General features: G+C 36.3%; 1 protein-coding gene across 1 annotated transcript in view; it reads right to left on the reverse strand.

Moving 5' to 3' along the window:
- Positions 1-20,173, reverse strand: part of LOC127670548 (vomeronasal type-2 receptor 116-like) — a 40,710-nt gene extending 20,537 nt beyond the window's left edge. The window contains exons 1-5 of the mRNA XM_052165062.1: positions 19,965-20,173; positions 12,035-12,326; positions 10,904-11,710; positions 1,233-1,451; positions 79-202 (exon numbers count right to left, since the gene is read on the reverse strand). Coding sequence (XP_052021022.1) covers positions 79-202; positions 1,233-1,451; positions 10,904-11,710; positions 12,035-12,326; positions 19,965-20,173 — 1,651 coding nt within the window. The remainder of the gene's footprint in view (positions 1-78; positions 203-1,232; positions 1,452-10,903; positions 11,711-12,034; positions 12,327-19,964) is intronic.
- Positions 20,174-20,491: the final 318 nt, after the last annotated feature.

Raw genomic sequence — 20,491 nt, forward strand, 5'->3', positions numbered from 1 at the left:
TCCAGTCTTTTCCCATTGGTTTAGGTATAGCTGAATTCTGAGGACAAGCAGGAAACTTCTCTGTAAACCCGTATTTACCTGTCTCATTGGAAATCTCATTGTCTGCACAGGGAGAACAATCAAAGCAGCAGACAGCCTTGCCTTCCTGGGCAGCTTTTCTGAATCCAGGCCTACAGCTCTGACTGCACACAGACTGAGGAATCTAAGAGAAATGAAAGCTATTAGCGCATTCCTGGGCTTCTATGAAAAAAATGAGTAAATAGAGAATTTCTGAGTGTAAGAACAGTTAATTTTCAAAAGCTTACATTTAAAATTCGGGCTAATATGTTTTGATATTGCTAATTTTATCAGTTTTTGGGCTACACAGCCCATATGTTTAAGTCTTGCCCAACCTGAAGATGTTGATAAGTACAGGTGTTTGAGGTAGTGATCAAGAAAATCATGATACACATCCAGATTCAACATGTCTCTACAGGGATCTTTTATTGGGAAGAGTTTGTTGATGTTAACTGACAACTTTAGAGGTCTTGAATTCATCATGGAAGTAATCTTACACATCTTCACAAGTAGTTTTATATAGGAATATGCATGAGATAAGAACTACCACAAAGTGGGGGTAAGTATTTCACAGTCCATGGTCACTCACAGAATGAAAGTGATAGGAGTGAGCAACCACATTTTTGATCTCTAATTTCACTCTAATTCTGGTTATGAACGTGTCATTGCCACCTCTGGCTATTAAAACATACTTTTTCCACAATATAATGAATGCTCACAGAGTCAGCCAAACCAATCTGCCCTTCATTCAGTTGCTTTTGTTGATGATTTATATGATGTAGCAAGTCAAGCTTTAAACATACTCACATGTACATACACACACACACACACACACACATGCACACACAAACTTGTCATACCATTATGCCTTTTCAGAGGCTGGGAAAGTAAAATGCCACCTTACCTTATTGTAATTTCTTCATCAAGGTGACAAAATGAACCTATCAGTGTTCTGAGGCAGTAACTAATAGACATTCTCTTTTTAAGAAATGCCTGAGAATTAACGAAGTTAAAAATAAACATATCCATTGATCAGAGTCAAGGAATGAATAATAGTCTATGTTATCTGTTTTTGTGTGATGATGCTTATTGGTAGTTCAACATTTATTGATACTGAGTGAGAATTATTTTAGTTTTTATGAAAGGTCAGAGCAGCTAAAGAAGTCACAACTCACCGTTGTAAACCCTGAAGGCCACTGTATCATCTGCTCACATAAAGAGAACTGTAGACCCTGGTCAGCACTCAGAGAGTAGCTTCCTACTTTGACCTTTAATCCAAGACCACGTGGAAAATTCCAAAAATTAAGAATGTCATAGCATGCATCTAGATTTCTTCCCCCATCAATTACTCTCACATGACTTTTGATTATCATGTTCTGTAGGAAAGGGAGAAGCTAAAAAAATGAAAAAATATATGTTGAAAACAAGAAAGGATAGTAAAAGATTTTTAAATACTACAAAAAATCTCATTTGAAACAATCATGTACAATGGAAATGGTGAAAGTCATAAAGGTAGGACAGCTGTTTGTCATAGTTCCAGCAAAGGTCAGCCAAATTCTTGGATCACTGTTATTCTGTTTCCCACTTTGTTTTGGTCTCTGCCTCTTGCCTTCTTGGAAACTTTCCGCAATATGATTCATTATATGTCTTTTCTTGAGAAAAATATGTCTAAATATTTAAAAACATCAAAAACTTACTAGTCTTTCTGCTTTCAATTTTTAGTTTATTTTTTTTATTTTATTAGATATTTTCTTTATTTACATTTCAAATGTTATCCCCTTTCTTTGTTCCCTCTCGAAAACACCCTATCCCACCACCCTCTCATACACACAAACACACCCGCTGTCACTTTCTTCTCCTTGCATTCCCCTACACTTGGGCATTTAGCCTTCACAGGACCGTGGGCCTCTCCATTCATTGATTTATGATGAGGCCATCTTCTGCTACATATTTGGCTGAAGCCTTGCGTCCCTCCATATGTACTCTGTTGGTGGTTTAGTCCCCGGGAATTCTGAGGTTATTGGTTGGTTCGTAGTTTTCTTCTACCTGTGAGGCTGCAAATCCCTTCTCTTCCATGGGTCCTTTCCTTGGCTCCTAGATTGGGGACCCTGTGCACAGTCTAATGATTAGATGAGAGCATAGAACTCTACATTTGTCAGGCACAAAGGTAGAAATTTCTAAATGAGGCAATGACTCCAGGGATCTTTTTCTTGGGTATATGCCCCTAAGCAAACCAAAATATTATAGTTGGAACAGGTTAAACTTTGAAATATTTGACAAATTCCAACTGGCCTGGAGAACTGGTAACTGACTCTAGACTCCTTTTTTACAATACACTTATAGCTCTCTGAAAATGTAGTTTAAACAAAGGGCATTAAACCCTTAGAAGAATAGAAATCAATAAATAAGATAGATTGACTAAAATAAACTTTTAATACTTAATAGTATACATGATAGAATGATATAAATAAAATATTGCATATTGGAATTTGCTATTTTTGATACAACCATTTCAGGTGCTTTCTATTTGTCTAGAGTGCTTTAAAACTGCAAATAATGCCAGCTTAAAAACAGGCTGTCATATAATAATTTTGTTTTGGTGGAGACATTCCTTAAATTCTTTGCATTGGAGTTGTAGGGTAGATAATAAAATAAAATCTGTTCTATTTGTACTTTCTAATTTTTTGATTGAGCTTCTAACCTCAAAGATGTAATGAAAAATAAAAACGTGTCTGGAGTCAAAATTATATAATCTGTATTTCTTGGATAATCATTAGACTGTCTTTTTTTTGTGTGCAACATGTATAAATGAAGGACCAACTTGACGGCAGGTAAGACAGAGTTTTGTGATTCCCCTTACAACCATGCCTGGGTCTCCTCTCTTACTAATACATTTTGTCCACCTGAGGAACCCCAACATCCCTCAGTGTTGACCCCTGGCTCTCAATTCTTTTAAGAACTCATGGTAAGAATCACCAATAAAGGAGGCATCAAAGATGCTGAGTAAATGAAAATTTCTTGAATTAAAGTACATTAAATTCCAAAAGCCTCATTCTGTACATATGCAGCTGGAGCCATGTGTACTCCTTGGTTGATGGCTTAGTGCCAGGGGACTCTGCTGTGGAAGGGTTCTGGTCGCTTGATATTATTGTTCTTCCTATGAGGTTGCAAACCTCTTCAGTCCTTTCTCTAACTAGCTCATTGGGGACTCAGTGCTCAGTCTAATGGTTGACTGCCAGAATCTGCCTCGGAATTTGTAAGGTTCTGGCAGGGAGTCTCGGGAGACAGATATATCAGGCTTCTTTCAGCAAGCATTTTTTGGAATACACAATAGTGCCTGGTTTTGGTCCGTGTATATGAGATGAATCTCCATGGGGTACAGTTGCTGGATGGCCTTTTCTATTTTTTTGTGCTACACTTAATTTCCATATATACTCCTATGAGTATTTTGTTCACCTTCTCAGAAGAACTGAAGCACTCATACTTTGGTCTTCCTTCATAGTGTGCTTCATGTGTTCTGTGAACAGTATCTTTGTTATTCCAAGTTTTGTGCTGATACCCACTTATCAGGGAGTGCAGACTATGTGTGTCATTTTGTGATTGGGTTACCTCATTCAGGATGATATTCTCTAGGTCCATCAATTTGTGTAAGAATTTTATTAATTCTTCATTTTTAATACTGATTAGTACTCTATTATGTAAATATGCCATATTTTCTGTATTCATTCCTCTGTTGAAGGATATTTGGGTTCTTTCAAGCTTCTGGCTATTATAAATAAGGCTTCTCTGAACATAGTGGAGCATGTGTCCTTATAACACATTGGAGCATCTTCTGGTTACATGGCCAGGAGTGGGTCCTCAGAGAGTACTATGTCCAATTTTCTAAGGAACTAACAAACTGATCTCCAGAATAGTTGTACAAGCTTGTAGTCAGACCAGTAATAAAAGAGTGTTCCTCTTTCTCCACATTCTTGCCAGCATCTGCAGTCACCTGAGTTTTTGATTTTAGACATTTAGACTGGTGTGAAGTAGAATCTCAGGGTTGTTTTGATTTACATTTTCCTTATAACTTAGGATGTTGAACATCTCTTTACATGCTTCTTGGACATTCCATATTCTTCAGTTGAAAATACTTTGTACAGCTAGGTACCCCATTTTTAATAGGGTTATGTGATTCTCTGGAATCTACCTTCTTGAGTTCCTTGTATATATTGAATATTAGCCCTCTATAGAATATAGAATTGGTAAAGATCTTTCCCAATCTGTTGATTGCCATTTTTCCCTATTGCAGTATCCTTTGCCTTATAGAAGATTTGCAATTTTATGAGGTCCCATTTGTCAATTCTTGATCTTAGAACATAAGCATAAGTGTTCTGTTCAGGAAATTTTCCCCTGTACCCATGTGTTCGAGGCTCCTCTACACTTTCTCCTCTATAAGTTTCAGTGTATCTGGGTTTATGTGTAGGTACTTGATTCACTTGGACGTGAGCTTTGTGTAGGGAGATAATGTGTTGAATTCCATTTTTCCACATGCCGACCACCAGTTAAAACAGCAACATATATTACTCAGTCTTTTTTCCCACTGGATGGTTTTATCTCTGTCTATGAAGATTAAGTAAACAGAGATGTGTAGGCTCATTTTTAGGTCTTCAATTCTATTCCATTTATCTTCCTGCCTCACAAATACCATACAGCTTTTATCACTATTGCTCTGTAATACAGCTTGTTATCAGGAATGTTGATTCTGCCTGAAGTTCTTTTATACTTGAAAATATTTTTTGCTATCTAGGGTATTTTGTTATTCTAAATGAATTTATAAATTTCTCTTTCTAATTCTATGAAGAATTGAGTTGGAATTTTGATGGAAATTGCATAGAATCTATAGATTGCTTTTGGCAAGATAGTTATTTTTATTACACTCATCCTGTCCATGCATGAGCATAGAATATCTTCCTATCTTCTCAAATTCTTTCTTCAGAGACTTGAAGTTCTTGTCATACAGATCTTCCATTTGTGTGGATAGAGTCGCACCAAGGTATATAATATTATTTGTGACTGCTATGAACGGTGTCATTTCCCTAATTTCTTTCTCAACCTATTTATTTATTTATTGAGTAGAGGAAGGCTACTTATTTGAGTTAATTTAATAACTGGTTACTTTGCTGAAGTTGTTTATCAGATGAAGGAGTTCTCTGTGTGGAATTTTTAGGGTCACTTAAGTACACAATCATATCATCTGCAAATAGTGATATTTTGACTTCTTCCTTTCCAATTTGTATCCCTTTGGCCTCCTTTTGTTGTGTAAGTGCTCTAACTAGAACTTCAAATACTATATTGAACAGATAGGAAGAGAGTGGACAGCCTTGTCTAATTCCTGATTTTAGTGAGATTGCTTCAAGTTTCTCTATATTTAGTTTGATGTTAGCTACTGATTTTCTGAATATTACTTTTACTATTTTCGGTATAGGCTTTGAATTCCTGATCTTTCCAAGACTTTGAACATGAATGGATGCTGAATTTTCTCAAATGCCTTTTCAGCATAAAATTAAATGATCATGTCGTTTTTTTCTTTGAGTTTTTATGTAAGGAATTATGTTCAGGGATTTCCCTATATTGAAGCATCCCTACATTCCTAGAATGAAGCCTACTTGAACATGGTGAATGCTCATTTTTATGTGCTTTTTGATTCCTTTGGTAAGAATTTTATTGAGTATTTTTGCATCAGTGTTCATAAATTAAATTGGTCTGAAGATCTATTTCATTGTTTGGTCATTGTAAGGTTTAGGTATAAGTTTAATTGTGGCATCATAGAATGATTTGTGTACTGTTCCTTCTGTTTCTATTTTCTGGAATAGTTTGAAGAGCATTGGTTTTAGGTCTTCTTTGAAGGTCTGATAGAATTCTCCACTAAAATCCATCTGGTCTTGGGATTTTACTGTATTTTTCATGCTGAGGTAGTGTCTGTCTTTATAACTATGGTGCATTTCCTGTATGAAGCAAAATGCTATGTTCTGTTAGGTATCCAGTCTGTTAGTCTATATCTTTTACTGGGAGATTTAGTCCATTGATGTTAAGAAATATTAAGAAAAAGTGATTGATACTTTCTGATATTTTTGTTATTAGAGTTGGAATTACATTGGCATGGCTATCTTTTTTAGGGTTGTTGAAAGATTTCCTTCTTTCTTTTATTAAGGTGTAGTTTTCCTCCTTGTGTTGGCATTTTTTCCATCTAACATCCTTTGTAAAGCTGGATTTGTGGAATGATATTTTGTAAATTTGGTTTTGTCATGGAATATCTTGTTTTCTCAATCTATAGTAATTGAGAGTTTTGCTGGGTATAGTAGCCTGGGCTGGCATTTACGTTCTCATGGGGCCTGTAGGTCATCTGTCCAGGATCTTGTAGCTTTCATAGTTTGTGGTGAGAAGTTTGGTGGAATTCTCATAGTTCTGCCTTTATATGTTACTTGACATTTCCCTTTCTGCATTTTGTATTCTTTCTTTGTCTAGTGCATTTGGCATTTTGACTGTTATATGTCGGGAGAACTTTCTATTCTGGTCCAGTCTATGTGGAGTTCTGGAAACTTCTTGTATGTTCATGGGCATCTCTTTCTTTAGGTTAGGGAAAGAAAAATTTATCTTTCTTTTAGAAGATAAATTTCTATTTATCTTTTAGAAGATAAAATAAAAAAATTATCTTCTATAATTTTGTTGAAAGTATTTACTGGCCTTTTAAGTAGGAAATTTTCACCCTCTTCTATACATATTATCCTAAGGTTTGGTCTTCTCATTGTGTCCTATATTACCTGGATGTTTTGGATTAGAAGGGTTTTTTTGCCTTTTGAATTTTCTTTGATGGTTGTATCAATGTTTTCTATGATATCTTCTGCACCTGAAATTCTCCCTTTTATCTCTTGTATTCTGTTGGTGATGTTTACATATATGACTCCTGATCTCTTTCCTAGGTTTTCTAACTCCAGGGTTGTTCCGCTTTGTGATTACTTTACTGTCTGTATTTCCATTTTTAGATCTTGGATGGTTTTGTTCATTTCCTTTGCCTGTTTTGTTGTGTTTTTCTATAATTTTTAAAGGATTTTGTGTTTCTTCTCTAAGGGCTTCTAAACTTGTTTATACTTGTTATCTTGTATTTCTTTAAGGGAGTTACTTATGTCCTTCTTAAAGTCAGTCACCATCATGAGAAGTGATTTTAGATCTGAATCTTGCTTTTCCTGTGTGATGGTATATCCAGGACTTGCTATGTTGGAAGAATTGGGTTCTGATGATGTTGTTACCTTGGTTTCTGTTGCTTAGATTCTTACACGTGCCTCCTGCCTTCTGATTATCTCAGGTGCTACCTGTCCTCAGTATATTTTTCCTTCCTATGATCCTGTTTGTGTCAGAACTCCTCCGAGACCAGCTGTCTCTGTGGTTCTGTGATTCCAGTATCCTGTGATTCTGAGGTCCTGGTAGTGTCAGAGTTCCTGGGCATCAACCTGCCTCTGGGGCTCTGACACCCCAGTGTGACCAAGCTCCTGGGGTTTTGTGATCCTGTGATCTGATACTCCAGGGTGTGTTTGAATGCCTAGGAATGGAGGTTCCTCTGGATGTTAAGGGACTGGCTGCAGAGTTTGTGCCAGTAAACTTAGGAGAGTAAACCAGTCCAGACAGGAAAGGTACCCATGCCACTGGCTGAGTGGGGTTCCTGTGTCTCTGGATTCCACTGGTCCCAGTTATGTGTGGTGGTGTAATGACAGATGTTATATCCTCCTCATCTCTGATTCTATGATCCTGGGCACGTTCGAACACCTAGAAGTATCACTTCCTCTCGGTGTTTTGGGATTGGCTGCAGGGTTTGTGCCCAAGATAATCCAAGACACTCAAGATCATTTTATCTCTTAACAATATACTGCTCCATCCTCTTCTCTGAGAAATATATACAGAAAATCTCAACTTTTTACATTGAAGATATTAAGAAAAAAAACTTTGAGATGTGTTACATGAATTCAATACTAACTTAAGCTTTTTATCTTGTTCCTGGCACTCCATTTATAAAGAACACTTACACCGTATTTAACAGTGGCCAGCAGAGGGAGAAGCAATATTCTCTCCCTCCCTTACTGACAACATAGCCTAAAACATATGGTACTCAATTTAATGCCTTAAGAAATAATAAAAATGTCAATGGGGTCCCCAATGGAGGAGCTGGATGATAGTCCAGAGGAGCTGAAGGGGTTTATAGCCCCATGGGAAGAACAATGATTTTGGCCACCCAGATGCCACAAGACTCCCAAGGACTGAACCATCAACCAAGGGGCACACATGGTTCCAGCCAAAAATGTGACAGAGGAAGGTCTTTTTGGGCATCAGTGGGAGGTATGGTCTTTGGTCAGGTAAAGGCTCAACAGAGGCCCCAGCAAAGAGAAACACAAGTGGGGCTGGGAGTGTGTTGGGTAGAGGAGCATATACGTGGAAGCAGAGGGAAGGAGTAAGGGAAGGGGCTGGGAGTCTTAGGGGAGGGGGGATATCAGAAAAGGTTTTACCATTGGCAATGAAAATGAATATGATATTCAATAATTAATAATAATAATAATAATAATAATGCCAAATTGCTGACATTATAAAACACAGGGAGATAAAAATCGATCAATTTGCATCCTTCAACATATTGACTGCCAGTTGACCCACTACCATTTGTTGAAAATGCTGTCTTTTTTTCCCACTGGATGGTTTTAACTCCTTTGTCAAAGATCAAGTGACCATATGTGTGAAGGTTCATTTCTGAGTCTTCAATTCTATTCCATTCATCTACCTGCCTGACACTGTAACAATACCATGCAGTTTTTATAACTATTTCTCTGTAGTATAGCTTGGGGTCAGGGATGGGGATTCTGCCAGAAGTTCTTTAATTGTTGAGGATAATTTTGACAATGCTGGGGTTTTTGTTATTCTGGATAAATTTGGAAATTGCTCTTTCTTGCTCTATGAAAATTGAGTTGGAATTTTCATGGGGATTGCATTGAATCTGCAGATTGCTTTAGGTAAGATGGCCATTTTTACTATATTAACCCTGCCAATCCATGTGCATAGAAGATCTTTCCATCTTCTGAGAACTTTTCAATTTCTTTCTTCAGAGACTTGAAGTTCTTGTCATACAGAGCTTTCACCTACTTGGTTAGACTCACACCAAGGTATCTTAGGTTATTTGTGGATATTGTGAAAAGTGTCATTTCCATAATTTTTTCTCACTTCTTTATCCTTTGAATATAGGAAGGATACTTATTTGTTTGAGTTAACTTTATATATAGCCACTTTGCTGAAGTTGTTTGTCATGTTTAGAAGTTCTTTGGTGGCTCAAGTCCAAGTGGATCAAGGACTTCCACATAAAACCAGATACACTGAATCTAATAAAAGAGAAAGTGAGGAAGAATCTGGAGTATGTGGGCACAGGGGAAATTTTCCTAAATAGAACAAAAGCTTATGCTCTAAGATCAAGAATTGACAAATGGAACCTCAAAAAATTGCAAGGCTTCTGTAAGGCAAAGGAAAATGTCAATAGAACAAAACAGCAAGCAACAGATTGGAAAAAGATCTTTACCAATCCTGTATTCTATAGAGGACTACTATCAAATATATACAAAGAACACAAGAAGTTAAGATTCCACCAAAACAAATAACCTTATTTAAAAATGGGATATAGAGCTAAACTAAGAATTCTCAACTGAAGAATACCAGACAGTTGAGAAACACCTAAAAATAAGTTCAACATGCTTAATCATCAAGGAAATGCAAATCAAAACAGCCTTGAGATTCCACCTCACACAAGTCAGAATCGCCAAGATCAAAAACACAGGAGGCAGAAAATAATGGAGAGGATGTGGAGAAAGAGGAACGCTCCTCCACTGCTGGTGGGATTGCAAGCTGTTAAACCACTCCGGAAATCAGTTTGGCAGTTCATCAAAAAATTCGACATAGCACTACCTGAGGACCCAGCTATACCCCTCCTGAGCATATACCCAGAAAATGCTCCAAAATGTAATGAGTACACATCCTCCACTATGTTCATAGCAGCCTTATTTATAATAGCCAGAAGCTGGAAAAAAACAAGATGTACCTCAACATAAGAACAGAAAAAGAAAATGTGGTTCATTTGCACAATGGAGTACTACACAGCTATTAAAGACAAAGAATTCATGAAATTCTTAGGCAAATGGATGAAGCTAGAAAATATCATCCTGAGTGAGGTAACCCAATAACAAAAGAACACACATGGTATGCACTTGCTGGCTGATAAGTGGATTGTAGTTAAAAAAAAAAAAGTCAGAATACCAAAGACACAACTCACAGAACACATGAAGCTCAAAAAGAAGGAAAACCAAAGTGTGGATATGTTGATCCTTATTGGAAAGTATATCAAAATACCAATAACCCAAAGAATGATCATAGGCTCCCCAATGGAGCAGCTAGAGAAAGCACCCAAGGAGCGGAAGAGGTTTGCAGCCCTGCAGGAGGAACAATAATGTGTACCAACGAGTACCCCAGAGATCCCAGACACTAAACCACCAATCAAAAAGTACACAAGGAAGAACCCATGGCTCCAGCTAAATATATAGCAAAAGATGACTATTTAATAGATCAATGAGAAGAGAGGCCATTTGTGCTGTGAAGACTCGATTCCCCAGAATAGGGGAATGGAAGTCAGGAAATTATGGAGAAATGGTGATCAGGGGAGGATAGACAAGATAGGGGATTTTTGGAAGGTTAAGAAGGAAAGGGGATACCATTTGAAATGTAAATAAAGCAAATATCTAATATAAAAGAAAAAATAATGAAACACAGGAAGGGATATTACCTGCCAGGGGGAGAATACCATCTCTTCTCCAACGGCATATGGTTGGGTCTGTATTTGTTGAAGACTCATCTCATGGAGACTATAGGCCACAGCATACACAGCATTGTATATATTGTAGCCTTCTTCACTCATGGATGGGTCAAAAAGATGTCTGGGAAGTAAATCTAAAGAAGCATTGGGTTGGCAGTTCTTCAAAAGTTGACAATCAAACTTAGAAAATGAGCACTTGAAAAACAAAAACCAAAACTTAGGAAGATAATTGTCCTCTGGATATTTGTAGGGATTAACTGTTTGAACAAAATTCATAAACTCAACCACCTTTTCATGGTGGTGTGAAAAAATGAGACTCCCATGAAATGACTCAACCATAAAATAATCAGAATGTCTATCATCATCCCACGAAGAGTTCAAGACCCAGACTTTCCATGTCACTAACAGCTGTGCAATATGTCGCATTAAACCTTGTACAGAAATAATATCTCCATAAATAATTATCACATTTGCTGATGAGTCCTCAATATTCTCCATATGTTTCCATAATGCGTTGGAAAATGCATTCCATGTGCCAGAGATCATTTTCAAAAAGGCTATGCAGATGCCATGGCTCTCCATATTTTTTCTCAAGTCTGATAGAATTTGAGTCCCTCTGTGGTCATCTGGGAGGATCAGACCAACCCATGACCAGCTGAAATGAAGCATCAAAAAGACTATGGCAAGTGATAGGGATGTGTCTTTGGGGGCCATCTGATAGAGAGAATTAAACTGACCTCGATCATTCAAGATAGAATCAAAAGGCCCAAAAGTGACCTGAAGAGTTAACGAAATACAGTGGCATCAGACACAATCCCAGCAGAAAAGTGATGGAAACAGTCAAGATGAAGAAGGACGTATCCTCTAAACCCATTGCATTTTTTCTACAATAATTGCTGACAAGTCTCCAGTTCCAATAATGTAGCTCATCTTACCCACCTTACATTCTATTTTAAGTAATGTAAATGTGGAATCTAATATAAATATCTCCATACTTTTCTTTGAGAGGTAACTAACACTGGTGCCCCTATTTTAAATTTACAGATACCTGTATGTCAACAAAGGATGCCTGTCTCCTAGTACCCACTTCCCATTCCTCACCTGAGGTATTTTGTAAAGTTGGAGCAGTGATCCCAAATGGGCAGATACTGACCATGATGGTCCTGTGAGTACGGCAGGTGACTTTCTCTTGTGTCCACAGTCACAATTAGGAAGGGGATTGATTATCCCAGTACGCCAAAGAAAGGCACTATAAAGAATATTCTTTTCAGTATATGGAATATTATAGATATCATATCCAACAGTTGTATTGGGTAGAAGATGAGGGTTTCTGTTGATCTCCTCAATGGCAAACATAAGAGCCAGAACAAACTCATAGTTCTTCAATTTGTATCTGCACAGATTTCACAAAAGCACACGGGAGGAAGTCATAGACCACATAACAAGTTAGTGAAGTGGTTTCAAAATGTAAATGCCAATGACTCTATGATGTCATTTTTATAGTATTTTCTCATGAATGAATGAATGGTAGTAGAATGGACATTTTAAGCAGGTGAGGTTAGTAATATCTTACAGTTATCAGTTATAGTCTCTGCGACTCTAATTTACAATCATATTGCCTTACTTGTCTTTCATGTATGGAAAAATTAAAAAAGGAAACTGCCCATGAATAAGTAATTAGGTTGTGAGAAACATTAGAAATCTTGATGTTTCCATCTTGCCATTTCAGTCTCTACAATTACGAAAGAACTATATGTTTTGATCCAATCACCCACCCCAGTGCTGCAGAGAACAAAAAATAACATGCCAACTGACTTCAAAGTTCCCATATTGTTTTTAGCACATAAGCCTTAAACTCTAGGTCACATCTCCTTATTCTACCATCCATACAATTGTTACAAAACAAGGGTAATTCATGATCTTTGAAATGTCTGAACTCAGGTCCCTAACTTGAACCTAGAGCAGTGTACCTTGTTAGGTAACTGTTGATTTGTCTAATAACAATAATGATATAAGAGAAAAAATAGTCTTTTAATGTTGCCAAAGACACAAACACAATGAAAGAGCATTGCATTTTAGTATCAACTATTGCTGTTCCCAAAGCAGTTTCCTTAAGATTATATGTAGTAAATTGTTCTTCATTTGAATATAAAACTATTTCATAAGATATTTTCAGGGTTTCTATAGTAAAGCATCCTTATGGTTTCAATATATAGAGAGGTAGAATATTTCTCCACTAAACATATTTGAAAAGAAAATAAACAGGGTATCTTTAGATGCAGCAGTTTTCTGTAGAATTCTGTCATTTTGGTCACATATTGCTTTAATTTTTTATTTTATCCTTTTCTTTTTTGCTCCAATGAGTGTTCACATCTCTGATACTCTGTACTTCACTGCTCATTTCCTAAAACTTCATTTTTCCATTCATGTCACTATTGGTATGCCACATAGCTGACATGCATGACAGTTCAAAGAATAGTGTCTGTGTTCCACCCTCCTCTATACTCCTTTTCTGGGAACCTGGCTGAAATTTATAGGTTGCATACCATGAGGTGTATTTCTTTTAAACCAAGTGGATTTTTAAAATAGCATGACACAAAATAAAACAAAAGACTTTGTGTACATCATAATTTAAAACAAATATGTGAAGATTCACTTGTACTTATTAGAATGAAATCATGGCAATCACAGAACTCATAAAGAGCAGGAGAGACTACAAAGGCTAAAATAAGAGTGCAAAGAGTAGCTATAAAAAATATTAAAGTAAAAATGTGTTATGGACGAAGCTGAGGAGTTGGGTACCCCCATGGGAAGACCGGCAGTCTCAACAGACTTGGACCCCGAGATGTCTCAGACACTGATGCACCAACCAGTTACAACACACCCTCTGATATGAGGCTCTCAGTAAATATACAGCAGATGACTACCTGGTCTGGCCTCAGTGAGAGAAGATACACCTAACCATTGAGAGACCTGAGGCCCTAGGGAGTAGGGAGGTCTGGTGAGGTGGGGTTAGGGGTAGGGACATATTCTTAAAAATGGGGGTGGGTGGAGAAGGTAGAAGATAGGGAGTGGGCAGGGCAGACCAGGAGGGGGATGAGGACTGGACTGTAAAATAGGAATAAAGAATAACAATTAAAAAGAGAATTATCAAATAAAAGACACTAGAAACTGAAATTAGCCATAGGTCAGTACATCTCAGGATATTTTAATACAATTAGAATAGCCATTCTGAGTCACATTAAAAAGTCAAATATTATACATCTTTCATACTTTTTATCTAGTCTGTATATCAGGAAGACACAAGATTGGATCCTGTACCACTTGATGGAAAAACTCCATTGCTGAGAACTCTACATTCTTGAATCACAAAACATGGAGAAATCACAGTTACTCATCTTCTTTATTTCTCCTGGCTAGATTTCATAGTGCTGTAAGATACTATGCATGCTACTGAGGAAAATAAAATAATCATCATTCTCACTAAGCTGTGAACCAAAGTAATGACTGGGTTTACCTGCTATTCCATCCAGCACTAAAATGGACATACATGTTACATGTGGGCCCCAACTTTATCTGATTTAATATAAGATTCACTCCATAGAAAAGAAAAGATTTATTGCACTATAAAAATGGCAAGACTGTGTGATAATGTAAGTAATAAAACCACAGGGATAATGTAATAGTCTTAATATGGCAATGTACAAAATCAACCATAAATGACTTATTGGTGTACCCATGGATTAGTGCATCTATCAACCCTCCTTAAAGATACTTTTTAGAGTAAATGACAAATAATATATACACCAATGACTGATCATAGTACAGACAATAATAGACTTTGTACTGCTAATCCATAAATGTGGGGTAGGTATCATACACCTCCCCACATGGCTGAGCAGTTATGGTAGAGAGGAAGTGAGAAGATTGTGAAGAACAGAGGCTGTGGATAACCTCAAGGAAACAATATTTTCAGTCCACAAGAGCTTCACATTTGAATTCAGATTGATTATGAAAGCATGTACAAGGTCATGTGTGCTCAAACTAGACAAAATAGCAACACGGGGTGGGGGGCGGTATAGGCATGAAATGTCACTCTGAGACAAGATCTGGTTGAGATTAGATAATTACTGGGTGAGAGGTAGTCAATTTTATCACTGTTGTGATCCTTAGGAAGGTTCCAGCATCAATAGTACTTATAGAACAGAAACTGTACTTGATTGGAAAAAATAAAAGGAATGAGTTTGTGAAGAGGATAAGGTTCAAAGAGAGGATATGAGGACATGGGGAGGTATGAGTAAATGTGGTCAAAATACTTTGTGTGAAACTACTAAATAATTAAATTTCATGGCAAAAATTAAATGTAAAAAGTATCCCTAATGGGGGGATATTTTGACAGAATTATGAAAAACAAGAAAAATATATACTTTTGTTAATTGACTGTATAGATTTAAATGCATACATATGTGAATATGATATGTATCATTTTGATAGAGTCATAGATGAAAGTAAGCAAAGGCTTACAAACACATTATTGACTGCAATCACCACTACATATTTTATGATGACGCTGCACAGAGATACGGTCTTTATTCCCAAGATTTATTTTAGATTCATATTTTGAGAAAACAATGTTATAAATATGCAGCATTCATATATGATAATTAAAACTATTTAAATGCAACACAATTTTACTTGATAAGTTTTTTATTCAGCAAGTTTCAAATCTTGATTATATAGATTGTTTAAACGTTCATTTTAATATATTTAAAGTATCTACATGTTCATGAACATGTGAAATATCATTGTTTTCTGATAATGACCACCACATTTAATTTTCTTTTCCTCACTTTTTTCTTCACATATTACTACCCATTGAGATCCATGCTCTTCGTCTCTCTATCTCTGGCTGTCCTTTTTCTTGTGTGTGTGTGTGTGTGTGTGTGTGTGTGTGTGTGTGTGTGTGTGTGTGTGTGTCTGTGTGTGTCTGTGTGTGTCTGTGTGTGTATGTGTGTGTCTGTGTGTGTCTGTGTGTCTGTGTGTCTGTGTGTGTCTGTGTGTGTGTCTGTGTGTGCGTGTGTGTGTGTGTGTGTGTGTGTGTGTGTGTGTTTAGAAAACAAACAGGTAAATTGATAAAGGAAACAAAGAGGTTTTGAAAAAAACAGGGAACCTAAGTTTGATGGTAAAGACCATTAATAACACTGACCAAAAGGCAACATCAGGTACACCTTTGATTTCATGATCAGCCAGGTGTACATAGAGAATTATAGGACAGACAGGGCTAAACAAGCAATCCATATTTCAAGGAATGAAAGAAAGAAAAGAGAGATGAGGAGGGAGGAGGGAGAGAGAGAAAAACAAAGATGTTTCACTGGGATTGGGAGTTCACACTTTCATTCCCAGCACTTGGGGGGCAGAGGCACACAGATCTCGGTGAGCCTGGTCTACATAGTAAGTTTTAGGATTTCTAGGACTTTATGACTTAGAGAAACCCTGTTTCAAATTTAAAAACAGTGAAATAATATATAAAATATCCTCCACCCACCCCCAACACCCAATACAAGATGGGGAATAAAGCTTTTATAAGGTGACTATCTCCACATCATAAACTATCACAGAAAGACATCAAGACAGAATATCAAACAGGACCAAAATGTGGAGGCAGGAGATGATACAAAGAACACAGAGGGGTTCTACATTCTGGCTTGCTCGTAATGTATTTTGCAGCCTGCTTCCTTATAGAATTCATGATTACCAGCCTCAGAATGGCTTCACCCACAATGGGTGGAACAATAACACTACAGGTTTTCACACAACTCAATCTAATGGAGAAAATTTCTAACTCATGTTCACCTGTTTCAGATGACTTTAGCATGACTTAAGTTGATTCAAAACTTTGTAGCATATTTAGCATACACTTCTTCACTGCTGTACATTTCTGGAGAAAATAAGGACAGGTATTCCAGTAGGGTATTAGCCTGCACACAGGAGTCATGGAGAAATGCTGTTAATTTGTTTGCTCACTGTGGCTTGCTCAGTCTGTTTCTCTATGGAACCCAGGACCACATTTGCAGAGGTGGTACCCTACCCACAACAGACCAGGCCTTCCCAAATCAAATAATGATTAAGAAAATACCCTATGGGTCTAGCTGTTACCTGATATAATTGAAGCAATTCCTCAATTGATTCTTCCTTCTCTCCCATAACTCTACTTTGTGCCAAGTTGACATAAAACTATCCGGCACATCAAGAAATATGAGATTTAAAAAAAAAAATCTACAAATGTATTAGAGAATATGAAAATGTAATGAAATTGGTAATAATAGTTTAATAAAAGTATAAGCTAATGAATGTTCAAAAATAATCTTAGTTTAAGTGGTTATTTACAAAATTCTTATTAGAGTAAAGATACTAATAGAACATGCAGAAAAGGTCAGGATTCTGAAAATTTCTTGTATTATTTCTAAGTGTTTAACACATCAGATGACTTACATAGAAAACTAGTGAGCACTTCATGAATAATTTACTTATTCAATTACAGTAGATGAAGTTGAAACATCATACAATTGAATAATTTCTTAATTGTTACTTTAAAAGAAAATTTACCTACAAACGTCTAGATATTTTCTACATTTATTTCTATAATCTATTATTTCTGCAAGTGATAGTTTTAAGAAAATGGTAGAAAAAATATCCTCAGTGCTGACAATTACTGCTATCAGCACTCACCTAATCAAACCATGACAAAAATCTCTTATATCAGAGAGAGTGGTACAAACTTGAAGGGCTGTTTGTATTTGTGTTTCCAACTGTGCTGGAAATTACCTTTGTATACCAAAGCTTCTTTATGACTTGAACAGAGAAAAAGGGAACTATCAAACCCAACCCCATTGCCAGTTAAAGAATAAAGTGTAGATGACAAGATATCAGTGAATACAATAAAGCAGACACCACAGTTGTACTTCTCAAATAAATGAATACAGCCCCAGTACATGACAGACTTCCAGGAAAGAATTTTAAAAATACTCAATGGCCATTCTGACTATGTATGAAGGAAAGATCACAGTGCTGCATTCATGGAAATGGAGATCTCAATTATAAGGCCACAGGCAAGAGTGGAGGAATGTGCTCAGGATAAAGATATATTTAGAGGCAGAACTATTTTCACTGCTAATACACAGAAAGATTAAATGGACAAAGCAATCTCAGATCACTTTCAGTCACCAGGGCAATGTCCTAGAAAACTTGCAACAGCTCCATTTTTTCTATTATTTTACTTGGAAAAATATAATATAAATAAAAGTGTATGTGGAAAAATATGTCTGGGAATTGTATAAGACAAGAATGTTAATATTTTACACTGGAAATACTCTTTTCCAGGAATGATCTACTCTGATTTTAGTTGACTATATAAAAGTTGACTATAAAAATGAATAATTGTTATAGGATACATCCTTTCATCATTGAAAAGCCAACTACTCATGGCCCATGTACATGAAAGTACACTCTTTCCACATAATGGGCTTGTTCTTGCATGGTCTACAAAAGACCACATACAAATGTACATTGGTGCCTGGGCAGCTGAAAGTAGACAAGAGAGGAAATTGAGAGGAAGAGAGGCCTTAATTATAATGAAATAGAAGAAGCTCCCCCCAGCATCCACTATGCCAAGCCCGCTAGGCATATAAAACATATTTGTGATGTTATTTAAGATGTGATTCTTAAGCAATTGTGTCTGCCATCAGTTACTTTATTGAGATATGAATTATGGCATGTAGACATTTGGATCTATTGCCATCTTTTCTAGATTAATCTCAAACCAAATATGTCAAGACCCCAAATATCTCATGAGTTTTTACTTCTTAACATAGTTCTTTGTCTACGGTCTTTAATTTTTTTAACTTAACAGCCTACCTATGATTTAACACTAACATAACGATGTCACACTGAGCATAATTCATTTTCATAACTGTGTTTTCTTTCTTTCTTTCTTTCTTCCTTTTTTTATCCATTTTCTTCCTATTGATTTTCCCATATGTTCAACTACACTTACAAGCTATACTTTTTCTACTTCATGCTCTTTTACCACAGATATATAGCTATTCAGGATACATGCATTGGATAAGAAAACTTTGTCTCCTCTATAAAGAAAAAGTGTTTAATTTTTGTTTTTGCTTTCCTAAGAAATCAGACTTTTCTGAAACTATTTCTTAATATTGCAGTAATCCCAGCACTCAGGAGGCAGAGGCAGGTGGGTTTCTGAGTTCAAGGCCAGCCTGCTCTACAGAGTGAGTTCCAGGACAGCCAGGGCTATACAAAGAAACCCTGTCTCAAAAAAATGCAAATTTCAGAAAAGCATAAAAATGCCCTTAAGTGGCCATCCACCCTGATAGAGTACTTTGGGAGCACACATAAACATATAAAGTGGGAAGAGCACTAGAAAAATATATAGCAAGCAGATAAAGTTTTAAAATCAGTCTGAGATTAAAAATTGTTGAGGACAAAAAAAAAACAAAACAATTAAATGAAAAAACAAAGAAAAATAGACAAGATATGTGTAGAGTAGAAATTCCTTGCAAATATTAATGGGGACAGTCATCTACTGAATCTGGGTGTAACATCGTCAGTACTTATCACTCTAGCAACATTCTAGGCACTCATGAGTCTCTTTACTCAGTTACATCATATCTTCCCTCAAGAATATAACTGGACTTCAAAAAAATCCAGACGTTCAAGGTCATGTGTAGATTAACTTATCCATACTCTGAAATCATAACACTGCAAATATTCAAATTATCTGTTGTTACACCCATGACAAAGGTCATGGATATTGAATAACAACAGTGAAAGCAAAATGAATAACATCAAAATTATCACTTTTCCTTTTAAAGAGGAAAAGAAGTAGACAAGAAAATATACTTAAAGAGATTTGAGAATGCACAAGGATTGTAAAAAGCCAAAGGAAGTTTTAATATTTATATTAACTAAGTCATAATAATTTTGAACTCTTAGAAAGAATAATTGTACTTACTGTATGTGAACATCTTGGAATTTGTATGGCACATATTTATCAGGAACTTTGTTGCCTGTGTATAAAATATGAAGAGGAAAAAATGCACCAATTGACACATCTCCATCATGGTAAAAATAATCACTTGTTATTACATAACATTCATTGTCAGTGAAGGCACAAACAAAATTGGGAATATACAGGAGCCCAAAAGTAAAAATCCAGAACATCTTATTAACATATATATCTGTCTAGCCATAAGACTGATGGCTACATATCCAATGATACCCCAGTAGGTATATATTTAGTTCATGTGTTTGTGAACATTTTATGCTTCTGTCTGCTAATAAGTGCCTCTGTCATATTAATGACCCATAAATTCTTAAGGGTACTTATTTCACAGCCAATGATAGTTTTACAACTTTTTCTTCCCTTAGGCTCTGCATCTGAGGCCCTGAGCTTTACTTAAAAACAAGTTGAAAAATATGTTTTGGATCTTATACTCTAGCCAGAGGCACCATGGTTTCAGCCAAGAAGACAGCAGGAGC

The sequence above is a fragment of the Apodemus sylvaticus genome, chromosome 1 (assembly GCF_947179515.1).
Source record: "Apodemus sylvaticus chromosome 1, mApoSyl1.1, whole genome shotgun sequence".
Taxonomy (NCBI): Eukaryota; Metazoa; Chordata; class Mammalia; order Rodentia; family Muridae; genus Apodemus; species Apodemus sylvaticus.